This window comes from Musca autumnalis, unplaced genomic scaffold, assembly GCF_047663935.1.
Source record: "Musca autumnalis isolate F117 unplaced genomic scaffold, ASM4766393v1 scaffold_4, whole genome shotgun sequence".
Taxonomy (NCBI): domain Eukaryota; kingdom Metazoa; phylum Arthropoda; class Insecta; order Diptera; family Muscidae; genus Musca; species Musca autumnalis.
In genome coordinates this window covers 117635829-117657239 of record NW_027411977.1, presented here as the reverse complement: position 1 = coordinate 117657239, position 21411 = coordinate 117635829, and the positions used below count along the sequence as shown (strand labels likewise).

At 42.1% G+C, this 21411-nt stretch overlaps 1 protein-coding gene across 20 annotated transcripts in view; it reads left to right on the top strand.

Moving 5' to 3' along the window:
* Positions 1-21411, top strand: part of msn (serine/threonine-protein kinase msn) — a 240508-nt gene that overhangs the window by 146948 nt on the left and 72149 nt on the right. For 13 of the 20 annotated variants that reach the window (XM_073981481.1, XM_073981478.1, XM_073981476.1 and 10 more), the window contains exons 4-7: positions 2511-3201; positions 3263-3687; positions 7819-8013; positions 8824-8844. In XM_073981481.1, coding sequence (XP_073837582.1) covers positions 2511-3201; positions 3263-3687; positions 7819-8013; positions 8824-8844 — 1332 coding nt within the window. The remainder of the gene's footprint in view (positions 1-2510; positions 3202-3262; positions 3688-7818; positions 8014-8823; positions 8845-21411) is intronic. The other 7 variants (XM_073981486.1, XM_073981482.1, XM_073981477.1 and 4 more) reach the window with 1 other exon arrangement.

Genomic DNA, 21411 nt, shown 5'->3' with positions numbered 1-21411 from the left:
GCACATTTTTGGCTGTGTCAAGGTGTATATATCCCGTTTAACCCAAATGCTGAGTGTATAAACATCAGTCGGCTGTGCCGACTGAGTTATACCATCAGCCTATACGAATTGATACTTTTATCAATGTACAGATCGAAAATACAACCAAAGTCGTTTCCCCAAAAATTATGTACAATTTAGGATATTTTCATAATTTTGTGGGTCAGAAAAAGATATGAATTTGGATTAAAGCTCAAAAGTGTTGCTAAGGAGGTACTTGAGGGAATTGACTAAAATAGTCCATTTTGGAAGTGGAACTTATTTCGGAAGTCATTGCTTTCAATAGATATCACTATAATTTAGAGCTTTTGTCAGGAAGCATGGACTTGCCCTCGAAAATCATAATATCGCTTATGATATGCAAAGTTTGGAACAAGACAGTATCCAGTGCGAAAGTAATCGTACGCTCCAGCAACTATACATGGTGTTATAGCGGGTTTTTACAACTTTCGGACTATTTTCTAAGTAAGTATGGACTATGCGTAATAGGGACAGCGAATACTAAGCGATTCGAGAGCGGCTCTAACTACAGTTTCCGAAATGTGGGAGGTACCCGAAGGAGTGGACCGATATATGTAGCTTATATTGGAACTTGATCTATGCCTCGGTTACAATCTTCGACGGTTACTGTGTGCACAATCTTAGAGAAAAGTTTTGAACTTTTGTTGGGTAGGTACCTAAAGTGGGGTACACACGGTCAGTTTTGACTGTCAGTTTTGCTTGCCAGTGTGGCCGCTAATTTTTGTCAGTCATCAGGCAACCACAAAATATTTTGTGGTTGCTGGACAGTTTGACATTTATCGATATTTCCGAAAAATCGACAGTCAAAACTTAAAGCTGTGTACCTCAAACTTAAGCTAAGTTTGGATAAACTAATACGAAGGCCAATGCGACTTGAGCACCTTGTTTCCTACTTCTGATTTTGTCGCAAATAGCTGAGACATGCGCGGACGACTTGAACAAGCTATCAAAATTTACACCCAATATCTTGGGGTAGTTTGTGGTCGGAATCAGACCAGGGGGAGCCTCATTTCAGTCAACCAGTGGATTTACCGGCGGATGTTTTTTATATTCCTTAGATGGAAGAACTACACTAAGTCAGCTATGTAGACATTTAACCTATCATCGACGATAGGACCCGATGCCAAGATTATTCAATCATCCGCATACATTTCAATTTCTACGCCGTCTGGAGGTTGTGGAATTTCAGGAAGTTGGAGGTTAAACAAATCCGGAAATATTACCCCGCCTTGAGGAACTGCCAGTTTGACACTACGGATCTTAGATTTTTTATTTCTTGATTCGACAAACGACTGACGTCCACACATCTATTGATTATCCAAAGTTTCAAACACTGGAAGAAAATCTGCTCTATATCCTCGATCAGCTTGGTATGGTATCGAAGGTCTTCGGTAGGTCACGAGGCACCATGACTGTTGGGACGCAGTGTTTGTTCTGCTTCAGTTCTCAACTGATATGTGTGGATATGGCGCGTAATGCTGTCCATGAATGGGTCACTAGAGTCAAGCTTACGCGAGATAGGCCTTTACTGGACAGACTGTTGTATAAGGAAGGCAAGTCCTCCTCCTCCGCTTTTTGTACGATCATTTCGCAAAATATTGTAAACTTTGCTGCGTTACAAGCTACAGGTGACGATGAGCTTTGTTTCCTGGATCGCGGTCTACGATTTCGCTTACTTTGTTACGGAGACCGTTGCAATTGCATTACCGGAATGATGCATCTTCAGGGCGCTGAACAACAATCTTTGGTGAGCGGGTGTCTCGTATTACGACACAAAGTTGGAGACACCCTGGGAGATGATCTGACACAGCAAGTAGCAACATAACTCCTATCGCAGTAGTCCCGGAGGCGGCTAAGACCAGATCAGCCTCGGAAGTGCACCCATTTCCTGTACTCATTACATCTCACCGATATTGACATAGGGTGGATGCGAATCTAGCAGACGGAACAGATCAATGGCCCGGGGTTCTTTTCTATCCCTGGACAGACCAGCAGAGCTCGAAACAAGCATTCCGGGATAAAATTGTCGCTCCCTTGATGAAAAAATTATACGAACACAAACAAATAATTGTTGAGGTGACGAACCCTGAACGAAAATTCCTTTGAGTCTATCTGGTACATAGAACCGGCCTCCGTGGTATCCTATCCTTAGTATTTTCCTGCAGTTGCTGATAATTTCCTCTCCATTTGTAGGCATCGAACATTAATTTATTTTTAAATTAAACATTGGCTACATTTAAAACATCCAATTTTCTTTGCGATAATTCTAATTTTGTTGTTGAGAATGGGACGGTCTTGAGATGTGAATGGTTCCCACTGCGTAAGGGGAAATGTCGACTAATGTAAATTTGTATATATGTACATTTTTATTAATTCTTATTTTCTATATTTGATTGTTTTACTTAATATTTATTTATTAATTTTTTTTTAATTTCTTTCTCCCTCGGCAGGGTCGACATACAAAAACTGGTCAATTGGCTGCCATAAAGGTGATGGATGTCACCGAAGACGAAGAAGAAGAAATCAAATTAGAAATTAACGTATTAAAGAAATACTCAAATCATCGGAACATAGCTACATATTATGGTGCTTTCATCAAGAAATCACCGCCAGGCAAAGATGACCAACTGTGGTTGGTCATGGAATACTGTGGTGCTGGTTCAGTTACCGATCTAGTTAAGTCAACAAAAGGACAAAGTCTCAAAGAAGAATGGATTGCATACATTTGTCGAGAGATACTGCGCGGTCTCGCCTATCTGCACTCGAACAAGGTTATACATCGTGATATCAAAGGACAAAATGTCCTGCTCACCGATAATGCTGAAGTGAAGCTGGTCGATTTCGGTGTCTCGGCACAGCTGGATCGTACAATAGGCCGAAGGAATACATTTATTGGTACACCATATTGGATGGCTCCCGAGGTAATAGCCTGCGATGAGAATCCCGAGGCAACCTATGACAATCGTTCAGATTTATGGTCATTGGGTATAACGGCATTGGAAATGGCGGAATCACAACCGCCACTGTGTGATCTGCATCCAATGCGTGCTCTCTTCTTGATACCACGTAATTCACCGCCACGTTTGAAATCGAATCGAAAGTGGACGAAGAAATTTCAAAGTTTCATAGATACAGTGTTAGGTGAGTGTGTTAAAAATCTATCAAAAAAATTAAATGTTCAAATTTCCTCTCATTCCTACAGTGAAAGATTATCATCAGCGGCCTTATACCGAACAATTGCTTAAGCATGCTTTTATTAAGGATCAACCGACAGATCGTCAAGTACGCATCCAGCTGAAGGATCACATTGATCGCTGTAAAAAACGCAAACAAGAAAAGGAACGTGAAGACTATCGCTACTCGGGCTCGGACAATGACGATGATGATACACAGATTGCTGGTGAACCAAGTTCAATTATACAAGCACCGGGTGATACATTGCGTCGCAATTTCCAACAGATTCAAGAGGGTCGCATTGCAGCCGAACAACAACAGCAACAACAAATGGCTGCTGCCCAGGCCCAAGCGGCAGCTGTCCAAGCACAAGCAGCAGCACAGCTGCAACAGCAGCAACAACAGGCACAAGCTCAACAACCACAAGCGAATCGTAATCAAAAGCCACCATCGGTAAGTATTGCTAGGTAGATAAAATTTGAAGTCCTACATCGTGGCAAAAAGTAACGATGTGGCATTAAAAATTTAATTCAGTCACAAGAACAGCGATAAGTTAGTTCATAATTTTGCGGAATGGATCAGGAAAATTGTAGCATATTCACATAAGTGGATGTATAAAATTAATTATGTGAGGATGTGAACCTTTCAAAGGCTACTTTAGCTTCTAAAAAAGTAACAGAAATGTAGAAAAACTTTGTGATGTATGAAAGAAAAGGTGAGGGAGATCTCCTTTAGAGGTATAGGCATATAGGAAGAATATATCTGTATGACTCCAAATCCTGATCAGAATTGAATTTAACCAATATTTTTCTGTGTGGAAAAGAAAATAAGAATACGCAAAAGGGCTTTTGTGTTGGCTTTGATGCCTGGCAGTCTTCTGTTCGACCTTACAAGTGTCAATAACTTTTGTTAAGTTAAATTATCCGAAGTAGAGGTTTGTGGTATAACTTGCATAAGAACAAATTTATTCCTACGGAAGGATCACATCTGAGGTTGAACTATTCCTACGGAAGGGTTTCATCTGAAGTTGAATTAAACGATTAGGGTTTCTATTGCCCCGTTCTTGGCTCTGGTATACCGGATACAGCTGAATACCCAAAATGAGATCAAATTTAACAGGATTAGCGGGGCGTGACTAGCATATGAGTATCATGAGCTACGCCAATTCAACTCTTACACATCAACTTCAGCGAACGGACACTGTTTTCACAGCAGATTTTTAAACAAACATATGTACACCGAGTTGGCTGCCGAGGTCGGAACACTGGTCTTGTTTTGTTTTGGGTCAATTCGGTATCGAAGAACCCGCCACCGTGTGATTGTGCGCTTTTGGAAGGTCATAATGGACTGGTCTTGAGGGATTTAAATGCTCATCATGAGTTGTGGCTTTCGGTGAGAACGCCCCTAACGCAATTAGCGGAGAGTGTCACTGTTCGCCAGAGATAACCATCGTGTGACCAGGTCATAATAGACTGGTCTTGGGGAACTTAAATGCTCATCATGAGTTGTGGCATTCTGTACTTGGAAATGACCATAGGGATATATTGCTGGCTTAGCAGTTTTATAGCTCTACTTTTTGCACGGTAACCACATAACCATCGTGACACCAGGTCTGACGTCACCTGGCAACCGGTCATTTCTCTTGGATCAGACCATCTCCCCATAATTGTCTCCATCAGCAGACCGCCCGATTTTATCACCTCTGAAAGCCGGACTTTCATCATTAATGGGAAAACTAATATGCCTAGTTTCAGTTCAGTAATCCCCGCTTCAGACATCTGCCCGCTTAACACTTCTGATGTTCGGGTAACAGAGAGTACTTTCCGAGACATCATCACCACTGCAGACGCTTATTATATACCCAAGTGAGACCAAATTTTTCAAGCAGAGATGACCCAAGTGACCCCAGAGTCGGAAGCTGACACTGGAAGATAACAGGTTGGTCGGTGAGTATAAGCGGAACAAGTGGCTAAATCATCTGAAGAGTTGCAAAATAGGAGACGGAATCAGTGAATCGTGGGCAACGGCTAAGTCACTCTCGAAGGCCGGCATGAGGCCAGTCATGCTGACTGATCCGAAGAGGTGCACACGTTATTTTAATCAACCGTTAGACGAGCACCCCGGTGGTGACAGGGAGAAGAGAAAAGCACTACGTAGCATTAGATCTCTTCCTACAGAGAAGGAACCACCACAATTTAGAATGAACAATGTTGCGAATGCCATGAGGAAGGCTAAATCATCCAAAGCGTGGGGCCCTGATGGAATCTCCATGGTAATGCTGAAACAGCTGCATGAACCGGGAGCCGAGTATCTCACCAAATTTCTAAACCTGCCACTAGCCACACACATCGTTCCTGAAATTTGGAAATGGGGCTGCGGGGTCCTGCTACTGAAGCCAGGCTAGGATGTCAGCAAAAGTGAATCGTACAGGCCGATACCGCTTTTGTCGCCCGCAGTAAAGACCCTTGATGCCTGAGGACTCCCCAGTGTCAGAAATAGCTATCCAGTTGCCGATCATCAGCATGTATTCCGTAAACAGCACAGCACGACAACAGAGCTGCACGCCATCTTCACACATACATATTTTCGAGCACTCAACCATAGACCCCGACCACAAACTGCTCCAAACTTCTAGCAGTGACATTCGACACTATGTTCACGTTGTCCGCGCGTGCTGCAGCTATCTGCGAAAAACTGAAATGTAGGAACAAGGTCCTCAAGTCCCTCGTTGACCACATATAACGCGATAGATCGGTCTGTGGTAAGCTATGCGGCGCCAGTTTGGTCCCCGAATTTATGTGATAAGCAATGGAATAAGATTCAAACTTGTCAGAATGCAGCCAGAATGACAGGTGCCTCCTCATGTCTTTAGTGGACTATTTTCATGAGGGGGCAAATATTTTTCCAGAACCGCAACACAATGACATGCTTTCGTTCCAATACTTTCATAAGCAATTATAGTGTGAATAAAGTTCTCGGAGTACATCTCCCATCTATCGCAGCCGTGGAGCGTAAGCTGCCACGATAAACCAAAGTAGTTTCGGTTCACCTACGATCGGGATATTGCAGTCGCCTAAATTCTTATCGGGCAAAGATCGATCGCACCAGCAAATCACACTGCACCTTCACAACTGCCCTTTTAAACCTACTCATCTAACTCCAGTGAAACTGTGGTTACCTCCCATCGAAGCAGTCACTTTCCTGGAACTGTAGATAGACCAAGAGCCAGATTGAGCAAAAGAACGAACTCACAAACATACAATAAACACTGTTACAACAAGCAGAGTAGTTCTACGCAACTGCGCTCAGGATGGTGCAGCCGTCTAAATTCCTGTAGGGCAAGGATTTATGACACCATCTAAAACATCTGCCCAACATTCGGCACTTGCTCAAACGACACTCTGCACATTTTCTTCCTTATCCATGTTATACATTACCTATCTATATTTTTATACCCTACACCACTATGTGGGGCATCGAAATAATGGTCGTAGACCCCTACATATATATACCAAAATGAATGTCTCGACGAGCTGAGTCAGTCTGGCTATGTGTGTCCGTCCGTCTATCCATCTAAACCTTGTAATCACGCTACAGGTCGCAATTTTAATCCGATTGTCATCAAATTTTGTGTGTCGATGAAGGTCCCGGAGGGGAAGAAGACTATTGATTTCGGTGATGGTCGGATAATATTCAGGGGTCGGAATGGGCAAAAAACTTATTTGGAGAAAAAGTCAACAATATCTCCGCTTCTATATGGGGTATATCAAAAGCAATGCTAATGCATGTAGAAAATATCAGATTTGCAACGATGTAACGTATGTTGTCGTAGGTGGTCAAACAACGAAGATATCGCAATAGCCGCTAATAGAACCCAACTTTTCATTTTTGCGATTTTAATAATAATAGAACACAACTTTTCATTTTTGCGATCCACAGCTTTGGTTGGAGACCTTCCAAAAGCAAAGTCTGCTTTTTATTTCAAAGCGAATATCTCTCTTCTGTAAGAGGTATATCGAAAGCAAAGCCTGGCAAGGAAAGTAGAAAATATCACCTTTACAACGACGTGAAGTAGGTGGTCAAACAACAGAGATATCGCAATAGTCGGTAATGCATCCCTTTTTCCATTTTTTGTCACATTACAGGTCGGAATTTTGATCGGATCCTCAGGAAATTTTTGGGTGTTGCTGGGGGTCTCACAGATAAAGAAGCCTATTGATGGTTGGCGTACATCCCACTTTTCCATTTTTTTATTTGAGTTGTACTGACGATGGATGCACTTTAATGCGTTTCAAAAAAAATTGACTTGTATTAGTGAAGACATTCAGAGCAAAGGCGCTAAGCTATCCCAGTTTTAATATTCTGAATTTTACCAGTCTAAAGGTTATGCACTGGGGTAGTGGTGTAGGGTATCACATAGTCGGCCCGAACCGACTATAGCCTTGGCTCACTTGTTATATTTACATAGGTATTTTTTGGGTTCAGAAGAAACCAGGCTAAATTAACTTTTTGCGCCACTCCAACTTTTGCCTAATATGTTTCAAAGATTTTTTCATGATATTATTAAAAAATGTTCCCTTGCAGCGTGATCAACGTCAACAAATTGAAGAACCAGGACCACCATCGCGTCCTGCATTGCCACAACGTCTTATTGTTGTACCAGATCCTCCACATGCCAATCGACCATTGCCACCAACACCGAAAAGTTCAGAATCCTCGTCCGCCGCACAAACCCCACAGCAACAGCAACGTAATTCACAAAATAATTTCAAGCCATCGGTAAGTTCAGACTCGAAAAGTTTATGTCTAGCACATGTCGTACATACCTACCTACCTACATACATGTATCATAAAATAATGGCATTTATAAACAAGACCCCCTCTCCCTGGCCTTTCTGTGCATAATTGCATTGTAAATTTAAGCATTTATTCCTGCATCAGTGTAAAGAAGAAGACCCCCAGTATCTTCCCCCCAAAAAACATAACATCTCAATTTGTAAATATGCAACAGTCATCATGTATGCCCCCCTGAAATCATCAAGCTCATAACGTAATTAGTTTTGAGATTTATTTTGTGTCAACAACCAAACATCCCCAAAGCCCCCCCTATTTAGCTCCTCCTAAATTACTTTTCTTTATGCCTTAGTAAGTGGAACGTCTTAAAGTTTTTCTTTTTTCTTCTTTTGTTTATTTTCATGTTTATTATTGGTGTCCGGCATCTGTATTTCTACCCTCCCCCGAATATCCAAAACAACACACACACCCACCCACACGTAATACTACTGCTACTACTACACATACACAAAAAACAATACATGTTTTCCCCAATGATAAAATGGTTTGATTGTGTGTCGTCTTTGTCAAAATGTCAACACAAATATATGACAATATATGTGTCCACCATCATCATCGTCATCATTATATTTGCGGAATTATAACTTTTAAAACAAAACACTATCCCAACATGACCATGTGTTGTCGTTCATCCAACCACCCACCCACCCAACCACCTTCAATGTACCACTTCAACTCTACTATTATATGCTGACCTAAACATCTACACCAACAATAAACAAACACTACAAACAGTTACCACCAAGGAGACCTGAGGTATGTTTCTTTCAGCTGTTCTTTATTTCTCCTACCATTTTCGTTCCTCTATTTCTTTCCTAAATGTGTTCTTGAAAACTATCACATCCGTTTCCTTGTTAAATATTTATATATGTTTTACTTTGTATTTTGCTACACCTTGAATTTATGGCTTTAAGAACATTTTATACATACATATTTAAACATCACCGATACACCACCACCTACACTTACATTCCTATTATCCTGTTTAATAACTAACCTAAACCCTGATGGCATGGAAATTATACAAATTTGCGAGGGACAATCATAAAGTTTTAGCAAGAAATTTATATCAACTTCTTATGAGATTTTGGTAATTTCGACATTTTCTTCTTCAGGAGGACATTAAAGGTGTCAGGTGGCGCTTCGAGATCCCTCCCGATGCCCGGTAGTTGATGTCGTTTTAGGCCAAGTAGAATAAGAATCATTTCAATTGTAGACGACTTTTATGTGCTGTCGCAACAAATATTCCCAGCTATAAAAGAATGTGGGTTCTCGAATCGAAAGCAGAATTCACATACTGGCGCCTCGGACTTCTGTGCTACTCTAACCGACACCAAACTTCTGCGCGAAGCTTTCGTAGGTTTCTAGCTGGAGCCAATTCTTCTATTTTCTTAGCATTACCTGCCCATCGAAGTTTTGCACATTCTATTTTGCGTTAACCGTCCGTAGGATCGTTGCTGGATCATATTCATTCTCACAACCAATGAATGTAAACAAACAAACGATTTTATCTGCTCTTGTGAAGTTGAGTACTTTTCGCTAATCGTTTTGTTCGCACTCGCGAATGTAAACAAAACGAAACTGAACAGCGAACTCCGCCAGCGTGGGTTATGTTTCGTTTTGTATTGTTCCTATGGAAAATACGAAACGATTGGAAATGTTATTTAAAGTATTTTTACGTACGGTGCTCACAACATTATCCAGTCAGGTTTAACTTTGTAATTTACTACGTTAGCTATGACATTGTCCGCGTTTAAGTCATAAAGCTTGAGGTTGATACGACGTCAATATGAGACGCTTCAAGTTCTGCCTCCTCGGATAAAAGGGTCTATAGAAGCACACTTTCTTTCAGACAGGGTATTTAGAAGCACCCCTTTCTTTCGGACAGGGTATATAGAAGCACCCCTTTCTTTCGGACAGGGTATATAGAAGCACCCCTTTCTTTCGGATAGGGTATATAGAAGCACCCCTTTCTTTCGGATAGGGTATATAGAAGACAGATTCTATAGAAGTACCCTTTATTTCAGAAAGGTTCTATAGAAACAGCCTTTCTTTCAGAAAGGGTCTAAAGAAATACAATTTCATTCAGATAGGGTCTATAGAAGCAACCTTTCTTTCGGACAGGGTCTTTAGAAGAATCCTTTCTTTCGGGCAGGGTCTATAGAAGCAACCTTTCTTTCATACAGGGTCTATAGAAGCAATCTTTCTTTCGGATAGGGTCTATAGAAGCACCCTTTCTTTCGGACAGGATCTATAGAAGCACCCTTTCTTTCGGACAGGATCTATAGAAGCGCTCTTTCTTTCGGACAGGGTCTATATAATCACCCTTTTTTGGGACAGGGTATATTGAAGCACCCTTTCTTTCAGTAAAGGTCTATAGAAATACAATTTCATTCAGATAGGGTCTATAGAAGCAACCTTTCTTTCGGACAGGGTCTTTAGAAACAACCTTTCTTCGGACAGGGTCTTTCGAAGCACCCTTTCTTTCGGACAGGTCTATAGAAGAAACATATCTTTCGGACAGAGTCTATAGAAGCACAATTTCTTTCGGACAGGGTCTGTAGAAGCACCCTTTCTTTCGGACAGGTTCTGTAGAAGCACCCCTTTCTTTCGGATTGGGGGATATCGAAGCATCCCTTCTTTCCGACAAGGTCTACAGAAGCACGCTTTCTTTCGGTCAGGGTCTATATAATCAGCCCTATCTTTCGGACAGGGTCTATAGAATCACCCTTTTTTATGGATTGGGGGCTACAGAAGCACCCTTTCCTTCCGACATGGTCTATAGAAGCCCCCTTTCTTTCTGACAGTGTTTATAATAGCACACTTTCTTTCGGTCAGAGTCTAAAGAAGCACCCTTTCTTTCGGACAGTGTATAAAATGCACCCTTTCTTTCGGACAGGGTCTTTAGAAGCAGCCTTTCTTTCATACAGGGTCTATAGAAGCAATCTTTCTTTCGGATAGGGTCTATAGAAGCACCCTTTCTTTCGGACAGGATCTATAGAAGCACTCTTTCTTTCGGACAGGGTCTATAGAATCACCCTTTTTTGAGACAGGGTATATTGAAGCACCCTTTCTTTCAGTAAAGGTCTATTGAAATACAATTTCATTCAGATAGGGTCTATAGAAGCAACCTTTCTTTCGGACAGGGTCTTTAGAAACAATCTTTCTTCGGACTGGGTCTTTCGAAGCACCCTTTCTTTCGGACAGGTCTATAGAAGAAACATTTCTTTCGGACAGGGTCTATAGAAGCACAATTTCTTTCGGACAGGGTCTGTAGAAGCACCCTTTCTTTCGGACAGGTTCTGTAGAAGCACCCTTTCTTTCGGACAGTGTATATAGAAGCACCCCTTTCTATCGGACAGGGTCTATAGAAGCACCCCTATCTTTCGGATTGGGGGATATCGAAGCACCCTTTCTTTCCGACAAGGTCTACAGAAGCACGCTTTCTTTCGGACAGGGTCTATATAATCAGCCCTATCTTTCGGACAGGGTCTATAGAATCACCCCTTTTTATGGATTGGGGGCTACAGAAGCACCCTTTCCATTCCGACATGGTCTATAGAAGCCCCCTTTCTTTCTGACAGTGTTTATAGAAGCACACTTTCTTTCGGTCAGAGTCTAAAGAAGCACCCTTTCTTTCGGACAGTGTATAAAAAGCACCCTTTCTTTCGGACAGGGTCTTTAGAAGCAGCCTTTCTTTCGTACAGAAGCACCCTTTCTTTCGGACAGTGTCTATAGAAACACCCTTCCTTTCGGAAAGGGTCTGCAGAAGCAACCTTTCTTTCAGAAAGGGTCTATAGAAGCACCCTTTCTTTTTGAAAGAGTCTATAGAAGCAACCTTTCTTTCGGAAAGGGTCTATAGAAGTACGCTATATTTCAGAAGGGGTCTACAGAAGCACTCTTTATAGAAGCAACCTTTCTTTCATACAGGGTCTATAGAAGCAATCTTTCTTTCGGATGGGGTCTATGGAAGCATCCTTTCTTTCGGACAGGATCTATAGAAGCACTCTTTCTTTCGGACAGGGTCTATAGAATCACCCTTTTTTGGGACAGGGTCTATTGAAGCACCCTTTCTTTCAGTAAGGGTCTTTAGAAATACAATTTCATTCAGATAGGGTCTATAGAAGCAACCTTTCTTTCGGACAGGGTCTTTCGAAGCACCCTTTCTTTCGGACAGGTCTATAGAAGAAACATTTCTTTCGGACAGGGTCTATAGAAGCACCATTTCTTTCGGACAGGGTCTGTAGAAGCACCCTTTCTTTCGGACAGGTTCTGTAGAAGCACCCTTTCTTTCGGACAGTGTATATAGAAGCACCCCTTTCTTTCGGACAGGGTCTATAGAAGCACCCCTTTCTTTCGGATTGGGGGGTATCGAAGCACCCTTTCTTTCCGACAAGGTCTACAGAAGCACGCTTTCTTTCGGACAGGGTCTATATAATCAGCCCTATCTTTCGGACAGGGTCTACAGAATCACCCTTTTTATGGATTGGGGGCTACAGAAGCACCCTTTCCTTCCGACATGGTCTATAGAAGTCCCCTTTCTTTCTGACAGTGTTTATAGAAACACACTTTCTTTCGGTCAGAGTCCATAGAAGCACCATTTCTTTCGGACAGGGTTTTTAGAAGCAGCCAGGGTCTATAGAAGCACCCTTTCTTTCGGACAGTGTCTATAGAAACACCCTTTCTTTCGGAAAGGGTCTGCAGAAGCAACCTTTCTTTCAGAAAGGGCCTGCAGAAGCAACCTTTCTTTCAGAAAGGGTCTGCAGAAGCAACCTTTCTTTCAGAAAGGGTCTATAGAAGCACCCTTTCTTTTTGAAAGAGTCTATAGAAGCAACCTTTCTTTCAGAAAGGGTCTACAGAAGCACTCTTTATGTAAGAAAGGTTCAACAGAAGCGCCCTTTCATTCAGAAAGTGTCTAAAGAAGACAAGATCAATCCTCCTTTCTCAGCCGTACTTAGGACCGGCTTCGAGGGTCCAACCAACTTAGGTGTTAAAGTTGGCATAAAAGAAATCACTTCCAATGTGGCATTAAAAGGTGATTAGAGATGATGTTTCATCTGATCTCAACATTTCTCTGTTGGGGCTTTCTTCCTGAGGAAATGCATCGACCTGCGGTAAGCCATCCAATAGTTAGTTTTCTGATTTATGCTGCGAATAAGTCACGGGAGACTTATTCTATTGGCTTTTGTTAGATCATCCCGTATCCGCCAAACTCCTGGCTTATTAGATGTTACATAATGTATTGTATCTTCGGGGTCATTTTATCAGCGAAAGCTATCGCTAGATCAACAAATAAAATAAGCTTGTCTCACGATTTATGGTGCAATTTAAAGTTGTGGAAGCTCTCCGAAAACTATTTTATTTCATTGACTCACCGCGAAAGAGAAGGTTTCTCCCTACATCCTGATAAAATGTATCGACTTGAGACAAGGTATCCAATCATTAGTTCTCCGATTTATGATGCGTTTTGAGGTTGTGGGAGCTCTTGGGTGACTTATTCAATTGGTTTCGACTGGGTCCTCTTGTAACGCTTTGCACTGAGTTCTAAACTTTATAGGGTTCTTTATTCAAAATATATTTATAATATCCTGAATTTATTATAGTTCATACATTTTCCATATTACTCCATGTTTATGGATTTATCAATTACCACTTGAATATATAATCGCATTATCATCTTTACCACCTCCATACATCCTACACTGTCATTACAAGAAGTTCATGTTGCAACCGTAAAATACGACAGCAAAAATCCACACTGTTCCTGCAGGTGTCAGGTGCAACTTTTTTGTTCGAAATGACACAAAAAAGAACATTTTTTTATTTCCTACCCCCCAATTTTTTTCCATTTGATCCAAAACCCTGTATATGAATATTATAGCGATCGGTTAAGGTTAACCCGGCCAACCTACCGATCTTTGTTTCCATTCTCAAAAAGCCACAATTATGGTCCGATCGATGAAAAAACTTTACCAGTTCATTATTGTGGCTGAAAACGATTAGGGTATTTTTGGCCCTATATAGCTATATCAAAATCCGAAGCGATTTACACATTTTTTTGTAGAAATTGTTTTTTTAGTCACAATAATGAACTTGTAAGTTTTTTCATCGATCGGATCATAATTGTGGCATCTTGGGAATTTTCGTGAAAATGTATCTTTTTCATGCAAACTACTATGGAAACCTTAACCGATCATCATAAAATTCCATGAATAAGTTTTTTGGACAAACCGAAAAAATTGGGGAGTAGGAAATCTAATTTTTTTTGGGTCACTCTAATGTTCATTCATACTGGCACCCGTAATGTAATTTAATCCAATAGTTATTTGAAAATAGAACATGTCTCAATATACGAGAACATAATTCTAACGCTTCAACACACGTGCAAAACAAACGCCTACTCAAAAACGGTTTTGTGGTGGGCTATTTATGTCCACAGGAAAGCAAAACAACAAGGTTTTCCTACCTCAAGTTATAAACTACACGATACACGATTTACACCCAAACATGTACACACCTTTTAGCATAAATCCCAATAATGATGTTTTCTTTTTTGCATGACATTTCCTAACATTTGTTGTACATATGCCTGTTATTTACACATCGACTCTGATCTCATTTGACGTTAGGGGTTTTAAAATAAAAATCTAACTGCAAAAAGGCTACAGCCATCATTAGCTTTGATTAATGGATCTTCCTAAAAGACATTGACGTCGGTGCCTTCCTCCATCTGGATCAATCAATATATTACGAAGAGTCAGTTACACCTGAAATAGGTGGGCTTGTAAACGCTTACGCGTAATTTGATTCAAGCCGACTATCAATTCTGTTTAACACTTTCGGATGTTCGAAATGTTGAAACCCATCCGCTCTCGGAGCCTAAAAGCCTTCTTCGCAGCCTGAATCTGGACCAGTGTTTGCCACCAGACAAGTTAAACGTAGCTTAAGATAGGTGGAAACAACTATTACATACAACCAATGTATGACGTGTGGTCTGAGTCCCCAACTTTTCCCAATGTTGTTCTAATAAGACATTTCTTCGCCCGCTTCTAATAATTAATGTCCATGCCAAACAATGGTCCACAATTGTACGGAGGTATTTAGCTAACGAAGAATGTACCAATGTAATTCCGTCAAAAACTGGTAGCCTGGATTCGGGAGTATTGCGTTTCCTGGTGAATAGTACGAATTCCGTCTTCTCCGGGTTCACTGCAAGACCATTGTCATGAGTTCAGCTTGACAGTTGTACCAGAGAATCTTGAGTAGCGTCAGACAGGGTTGGTAAAAATGTGTCACGTATCAGCAAAGACCTCCAACTTGGTTTTCCGGATTGACCCGAAATCATAGTATTTCGTCCAGCGGCTGCCAACCCTGCATAAAAACTATGTTTCTACGTAGGTTTCTATGCTGCTACAACAATATTCTTGATTTTCAGCTGGTCAGGACACACAAGAATTTAATTTATCACCAGAAACCATAGTAGAGGTGAGAGAACTACGCTCCTTCAAGGCCCCGCGGTGTGCCTCTTTTAAAAAATTTCTTCAGCGAACTCTCTCTCTCCATGCGCGAATTGATAATACTGCTTTTCATCTCATAGATCCATTCCCCTAGGATGGAGGAAATTCCTGTGTTGCTGAGAGCGTTATGGAAGGATTCAAGCTTTACATTATTGAAGATCTATCCCTCTGCATCAAAAAAACGCCCCCACGATAAAATTGATGTAGGCGTGCTGATATATAACTATCGTTTTGCAGTCGCATTGTGCCTTAATTTCCAGATTCACCTTTACCTTTCCACATTCTTCATCTTAAAAAGTACAAGAAATACGAAGGACTAATTGGTGTATATACAATAGTCTTTGGGTAATGGGTCCCTCGGCTTTCCCGCTTTGGAGATGTAGGTCACCTTTACCCCTTTCCGAGCATATGCGAGAAACGCAGACAGGCCTTAAAAATCTACGCCTAGATTGTTAACACCGACTTCGCTACGTATTGGGAAGCTAGTTAATCTATCCATCAGTTGTTTATATTCTTCAGTACGGGTTTGATTATGGCTTGCTGTAGGCAGGACAACATCAAAGTCCGCGCAATCGCGGCAGTGAACTCCTGACAGCTGATCGAGAGTATCTGGTCCAGGGTTAATGCACGAACCGGCATGCTACTCCTCGAGATTGACAGGGCGAAGAGAAGGGTATTACGTCGCATCAGATGTCTTGCTGTCGAGGATGAACCACCACAGTTTACAATGGATGATGTTGCGAATGACATCAGAAACGCTATATCATTCAAAGCGTTGGGCCCGGATGGAATCTCCATGGTAATGCTGAAGAAGATGGATGAGCCGGGAGCGGAGTATGTCTCTAAAGTTCTCAACTTGTCGCTAGCCACCCCCATTGTTCCCGAAGTCTGGAAAATGGGCAGGCTGGTCCGGCTACTGAAGTCAGGCAAGGACACTCCACGCTGTTTGAGGACATTGAGCAGACAAGCTCAAAACGTTTGATAGTCAAGTATATATGTGGCCGCTAGTCGTACGTGGAATTCAGGATTAAGAAGTCCAAACCCCATAGGTTGAAACAGGGAGTTACCCAAGGTGGAACTGTTTAACCTCTCCTGTATTCCGCCCCCTCCAGGCGGCATTGAGATCGTAACGTTTGCGGATGATGGTACGATCCTGGCGTCAGGTATCTACCCTGATGACATCTGTGAGAGACTGAACTCCTATTTAACCGATCTTACCACTTTTTCCACGCGAGGAATATGCAGATTTCAAAACGCGCGCGCACAGCTATCTGCGACAAACTGAATAGTGGAACAAGGTCCTGAAATCCCTAGCCGACAGCACTTGGGGTGCAGATAATGAAACCTTGTTGACCACTTATAACGCGATAGGTCGGTCTGTGGCTTCAGTTTGGTTGCCGGGATTATGTGGTACGAATTGGAAAAATATTGAAACCTGTCACAATGCCGCCTTGAGAACAGCAACAGGTTGCCTCCTCAAGTCTTCAGTGGACCATCTACATGAGGAGGCAAAGATTCTTCCAGTACAGCAACACAATGACATGCTTTCGTTGCAGTACTTATTCGAGTGTTACCGTGAGAACATCCCAACCACCATCTGGTGGGTAGGCCCAACACATTCAGGCACATCTAGAAGAAGAGAACCCCTAGATCAACATGCATATCAAGCAGGTTTAAATTGCATTCACACAGTTGCTAAGTCCATAAGCAAATATAGTGTGAATAAAGTCCATGGAGTACATGGAGTACTATAGCAGCTGAGGGGCGTCAGCTACCACGACAAACCAGAGCAGTTTTTCCTCAACTACGCTCGGGATATTACAGTCGCCTAAATTCTTATTGGGCGGATATCGATCGCGCCATGCAAGACATCTGCCCAGTATGAGGCATGGGCGCGCACGACACACTGCACGTTTGTCAATTTCCCCGCCAAACCTACTCATCTAACTCCACTGGATCTGTGGTTACATCCCATCGAAGCAGCCATTTTCATGGAACTGAAGATAGACCCAGAGCCAGATTAAGCAGAAGAACGAACAGCCACACATACAATAATACACACTGTTACAACAACAACATACTCCTGGTCGTGCCATGCGTTCTCTGCTGAAGACCTCTGTTTTGATATTTGTAGTGTTTCAATGTCCCGCCTTCGCGTTTTGTTACTCCGTACTTGATTACTCCCTACCCTGCAACTTTTGTTGCAAGAATGTTTAAACCTCGAATCATTCGTACGTTGATACACTTAATGAGTGCCTCCATTTGATTAGATTATTTGTTAGCTGATCTGAAGGGAGGAAGTACTAGATATAACGATATGTTCAGAAAATTTAATAAACGAGGTACACGAGTGGAGGGTCCTGGAGGAACACTCCTTCTCAGACCATAAGTATATTAGATTTAAAATAGCTAGGCCATCGCCTAACCCGATAACCTTCCGAAACAAATCCAAAACAAATTGGACAAAGTTCGGAAAACGAGTAAAAGAAAGACTTGGGCAACCAGATGAGGAATGCCTAAGTAAGGAGGACATAGAGAGAGATGTCCTAAAGTTAACTGAGGCACTAGTAAAGTCTTTCGAGGAAAGTTGTCCCCTTCGAGAGAGGAAATCCGCCTACGAAAAACCCTGGATGACAGGGGAAATTCGGAATAAAGGCAAGGAGGTCCGCAGACTTTATAATAGGGCCAAACGTAAAAAAGCAGCTGTATTCTGGGACAACTATCAGGCAAAATTAAAGGAATACAACAAAATAACAAGAAACGCCAAACGAAACTCCTGGAAGCTTTTCTGCGAACAGGTGGATAATGTAAATGACGTTTCAAAGATTAACAAATTTCTATCTAAAACCCATACACAGACCGAGCAATTGGTCGATGAAAATGGAAAAAGGATTGAAACAACAGAAGAAACTCTAGGCCTTCTGATGAAAACGCACTTCCCGCAGAATACCATGGTTAACACTGAGGCATCGACGGAATGTATTAACTCATCGGAAGAGGCACCAAAGATCGACAGCCATTTTAAGCTTTTCACCATATAAAGCAGCTGGACCAGATCAGATCTTCCCGGCTTTACTACAGAGGGAAGTGGACTTTATTGCGTCCAAACTGGTCGGGATCTTAAAACTTGCATACACTCCTATAGCCTGGCAGGAGGCAAGGGTAGTCTTTATACCCAAACCTGGCAAGGCAAGTTATGCAACACCAAAATCTTATCAACCGATAAGTTTAACTTCATTCTTACTCAAAACAATGGAACAGACAGTCGACACCATGATAAAGAATAAGATCCCAAACGATATGCTTAAATTCAAACAGCATGCATACGTTAAAGGCAGATCAGTGGAAATGAGGTAGTACACCATATAGAAAGAACCTTCGAAATGAAAATGTACACACTTGCTGTATGCATCGACATCGAAGGCGCTTTCAATAACGTAAGCACCGAGACACTTATCCACTCCTTAGACGAGTTTCAGGTAGACAGGGCCTTAAGGAACTGTATAAACCACATGCTAAGGAATAGATGGATAAGCTGCGGGCTATACGACGTGAAAATAAGAGACAAAGTTGGACAAGGAACGCCACAGGGAGGGATACTTTAACCTCTGTTGTGGGTTACCACCATAAACAGTCTCTTGAGGACCCTAACCGAAGAAGGATTTGACCCAGTCTGCTAAGCAGACGTTGTTATAATACTTCTGAGGGGAAAGAATCCGAATCAACTCTGTCGAAGAGCAGAAACGGCTCTAAAATTGCTTTTAACTGGGCCAGGCCGAGAGGTCTGAACGTCAACCCGGAAAAAACAGAATTATGTCTATTCACTAGGAAAACGAAAATGGGTCACTACGAGGAACCAGTTTTTCTAGATAAGACAATAAATATCTCTTGTACAGTTAAATATCTAGGAGTAATTCTGGATAGGAAACTTAAATGGAAAGACCATATAAAAGAAAGGGCCAACAAGGCCCAAATATGTTGGTCAACCTGCAGAAGGGCGATAGGCTCAAAATGGGGGTTCAATCCTAGGATGATACACTGGCTATACAGAAGCGTAATTAGACCAATTCTAACGCACGCGTCTGTGGTATGGTGGACAGCCATGGACAAAAAATGCAATGTGGAAATATTGCAAAAGGTCCAAAGAACATGCTGCCTAAGCATTAGCGGAGCAATGAGGACCACACCAACTAGGGCTCTAGAAACAATTTTGTTTGTACACCCAATAGATATTCAGGTAAGGTATGAGGCAGCCATCGCAGCTGTAAGGCTAAAGTCGATGAGCGAGTGGATCGAAAAGAGCCACCAAACATACCACCAAAACATATTAAAGGTCACAACGGGTGAATATATAAATCAGGTAGTATCGGACCGTATACCTGAAACTAGTGAAGTAGCCTTGTGTGAAGTGTCAATACCTGACAGAGACATGTGGATCGGGGGAGCTCTAGCACAGATTCCCGCTGGAAGCTGTGGGTTTACGGATGGGGCTGTGCTAGGGGGGAGAACGAGAGACTGGGTCTTTATATAATGGAACCGGAAACGGAAATCTCCCTCCGTCTGCCGGATCATAACACGATCCTGCAGGCGGAACTCCGGGCGATAACAAAGTGTCTGCTTTGGTTTGATACTCACACAAGGCCTACCACTGTAAATATCCTTACGGATAGCAAAGCAGCCATTAGAGCTATATCAACCAAGACAGTGAAATCTAGAACTGTCTTGGAATGTATTAAATCTATAAATAATTACTCCCAACACGGTAAGGTAAACATTATATGGGTACCAGGGCATACCGGGATTAGGGGTAATGAAATAGCAAACTCCTTGGCAAAAAAATCCAAGGAGCAACCCACGGTAAGTCTAGAAAACGCTAAGCCGTTTAAAGCTACGCGACTAGAACTAAGGACATGGGCAAAAAATGCACATGTATCCCTCTGGAGTAGTGAAGAGAAGGGAAAAAACACAAAAATCCTATGGGGAAACCCAGACGAGGACAAAACAAAAGAATTACTTTTACTAAGTAAAAAAGATATTAGTAGACTGACAGGAATCCTTACAGGTCACCTAGGTCTAAAAGCGCACCTGCACAAAATATGTTGTGCAGAAAACAGTGAATGCAGAGCATGCGGAGAGGACGACGAAACGTTGGAACATTACCTCTGCCATTGTCAAGCCTTCACAAATCTGAGAACCCAGTTACTAGGGAATGACATTATACCAGGACTCGACCAAATTAGGACAATCGAGTTCAAAAAGATCAGAGACTATGTAAATAGGACAGAGATCCTAGACTAAGTCAAAAAAAGATAATCCTCCATAACACAAAATTAGAGCGCACAACAGGCCTACTTATGGCTTAAGTGTATGTCCACATGGGCATGTGGTGATCTAGCATCACCCCTCTTATCAACCTAACCTAACCTGATCTGAAGTGGGTACCACCGTTGTACTATTGTATGTCCAGGGTTCGATTACCAGGCCAGGCAACTCAAATTTCCACAATCCCACGGCAGCGGGTTCTTTCGTACCGCTGTGTGAACACAGTTCCCAGTGAGTCTTCGTCGGATTACGAGACTCCCTCGTCGTCTGATTACGAAACTCCCCCGCAGTCCCCTCGACAACAACCACACACGCAGCCTTTAACACCAGCCGTTGTTGTCCCAATCCCCGAAAATGCAGCCTTTTTGCAATTGAATTGCAATGGACTCCGAGGTAAGATCGAGGAGATAGTAGATTTTATGAGTCGGAAGAACATCAAGGTCGCGGCGGTGCAGGAAACCAAGCTGAACAACAACCACAGCTT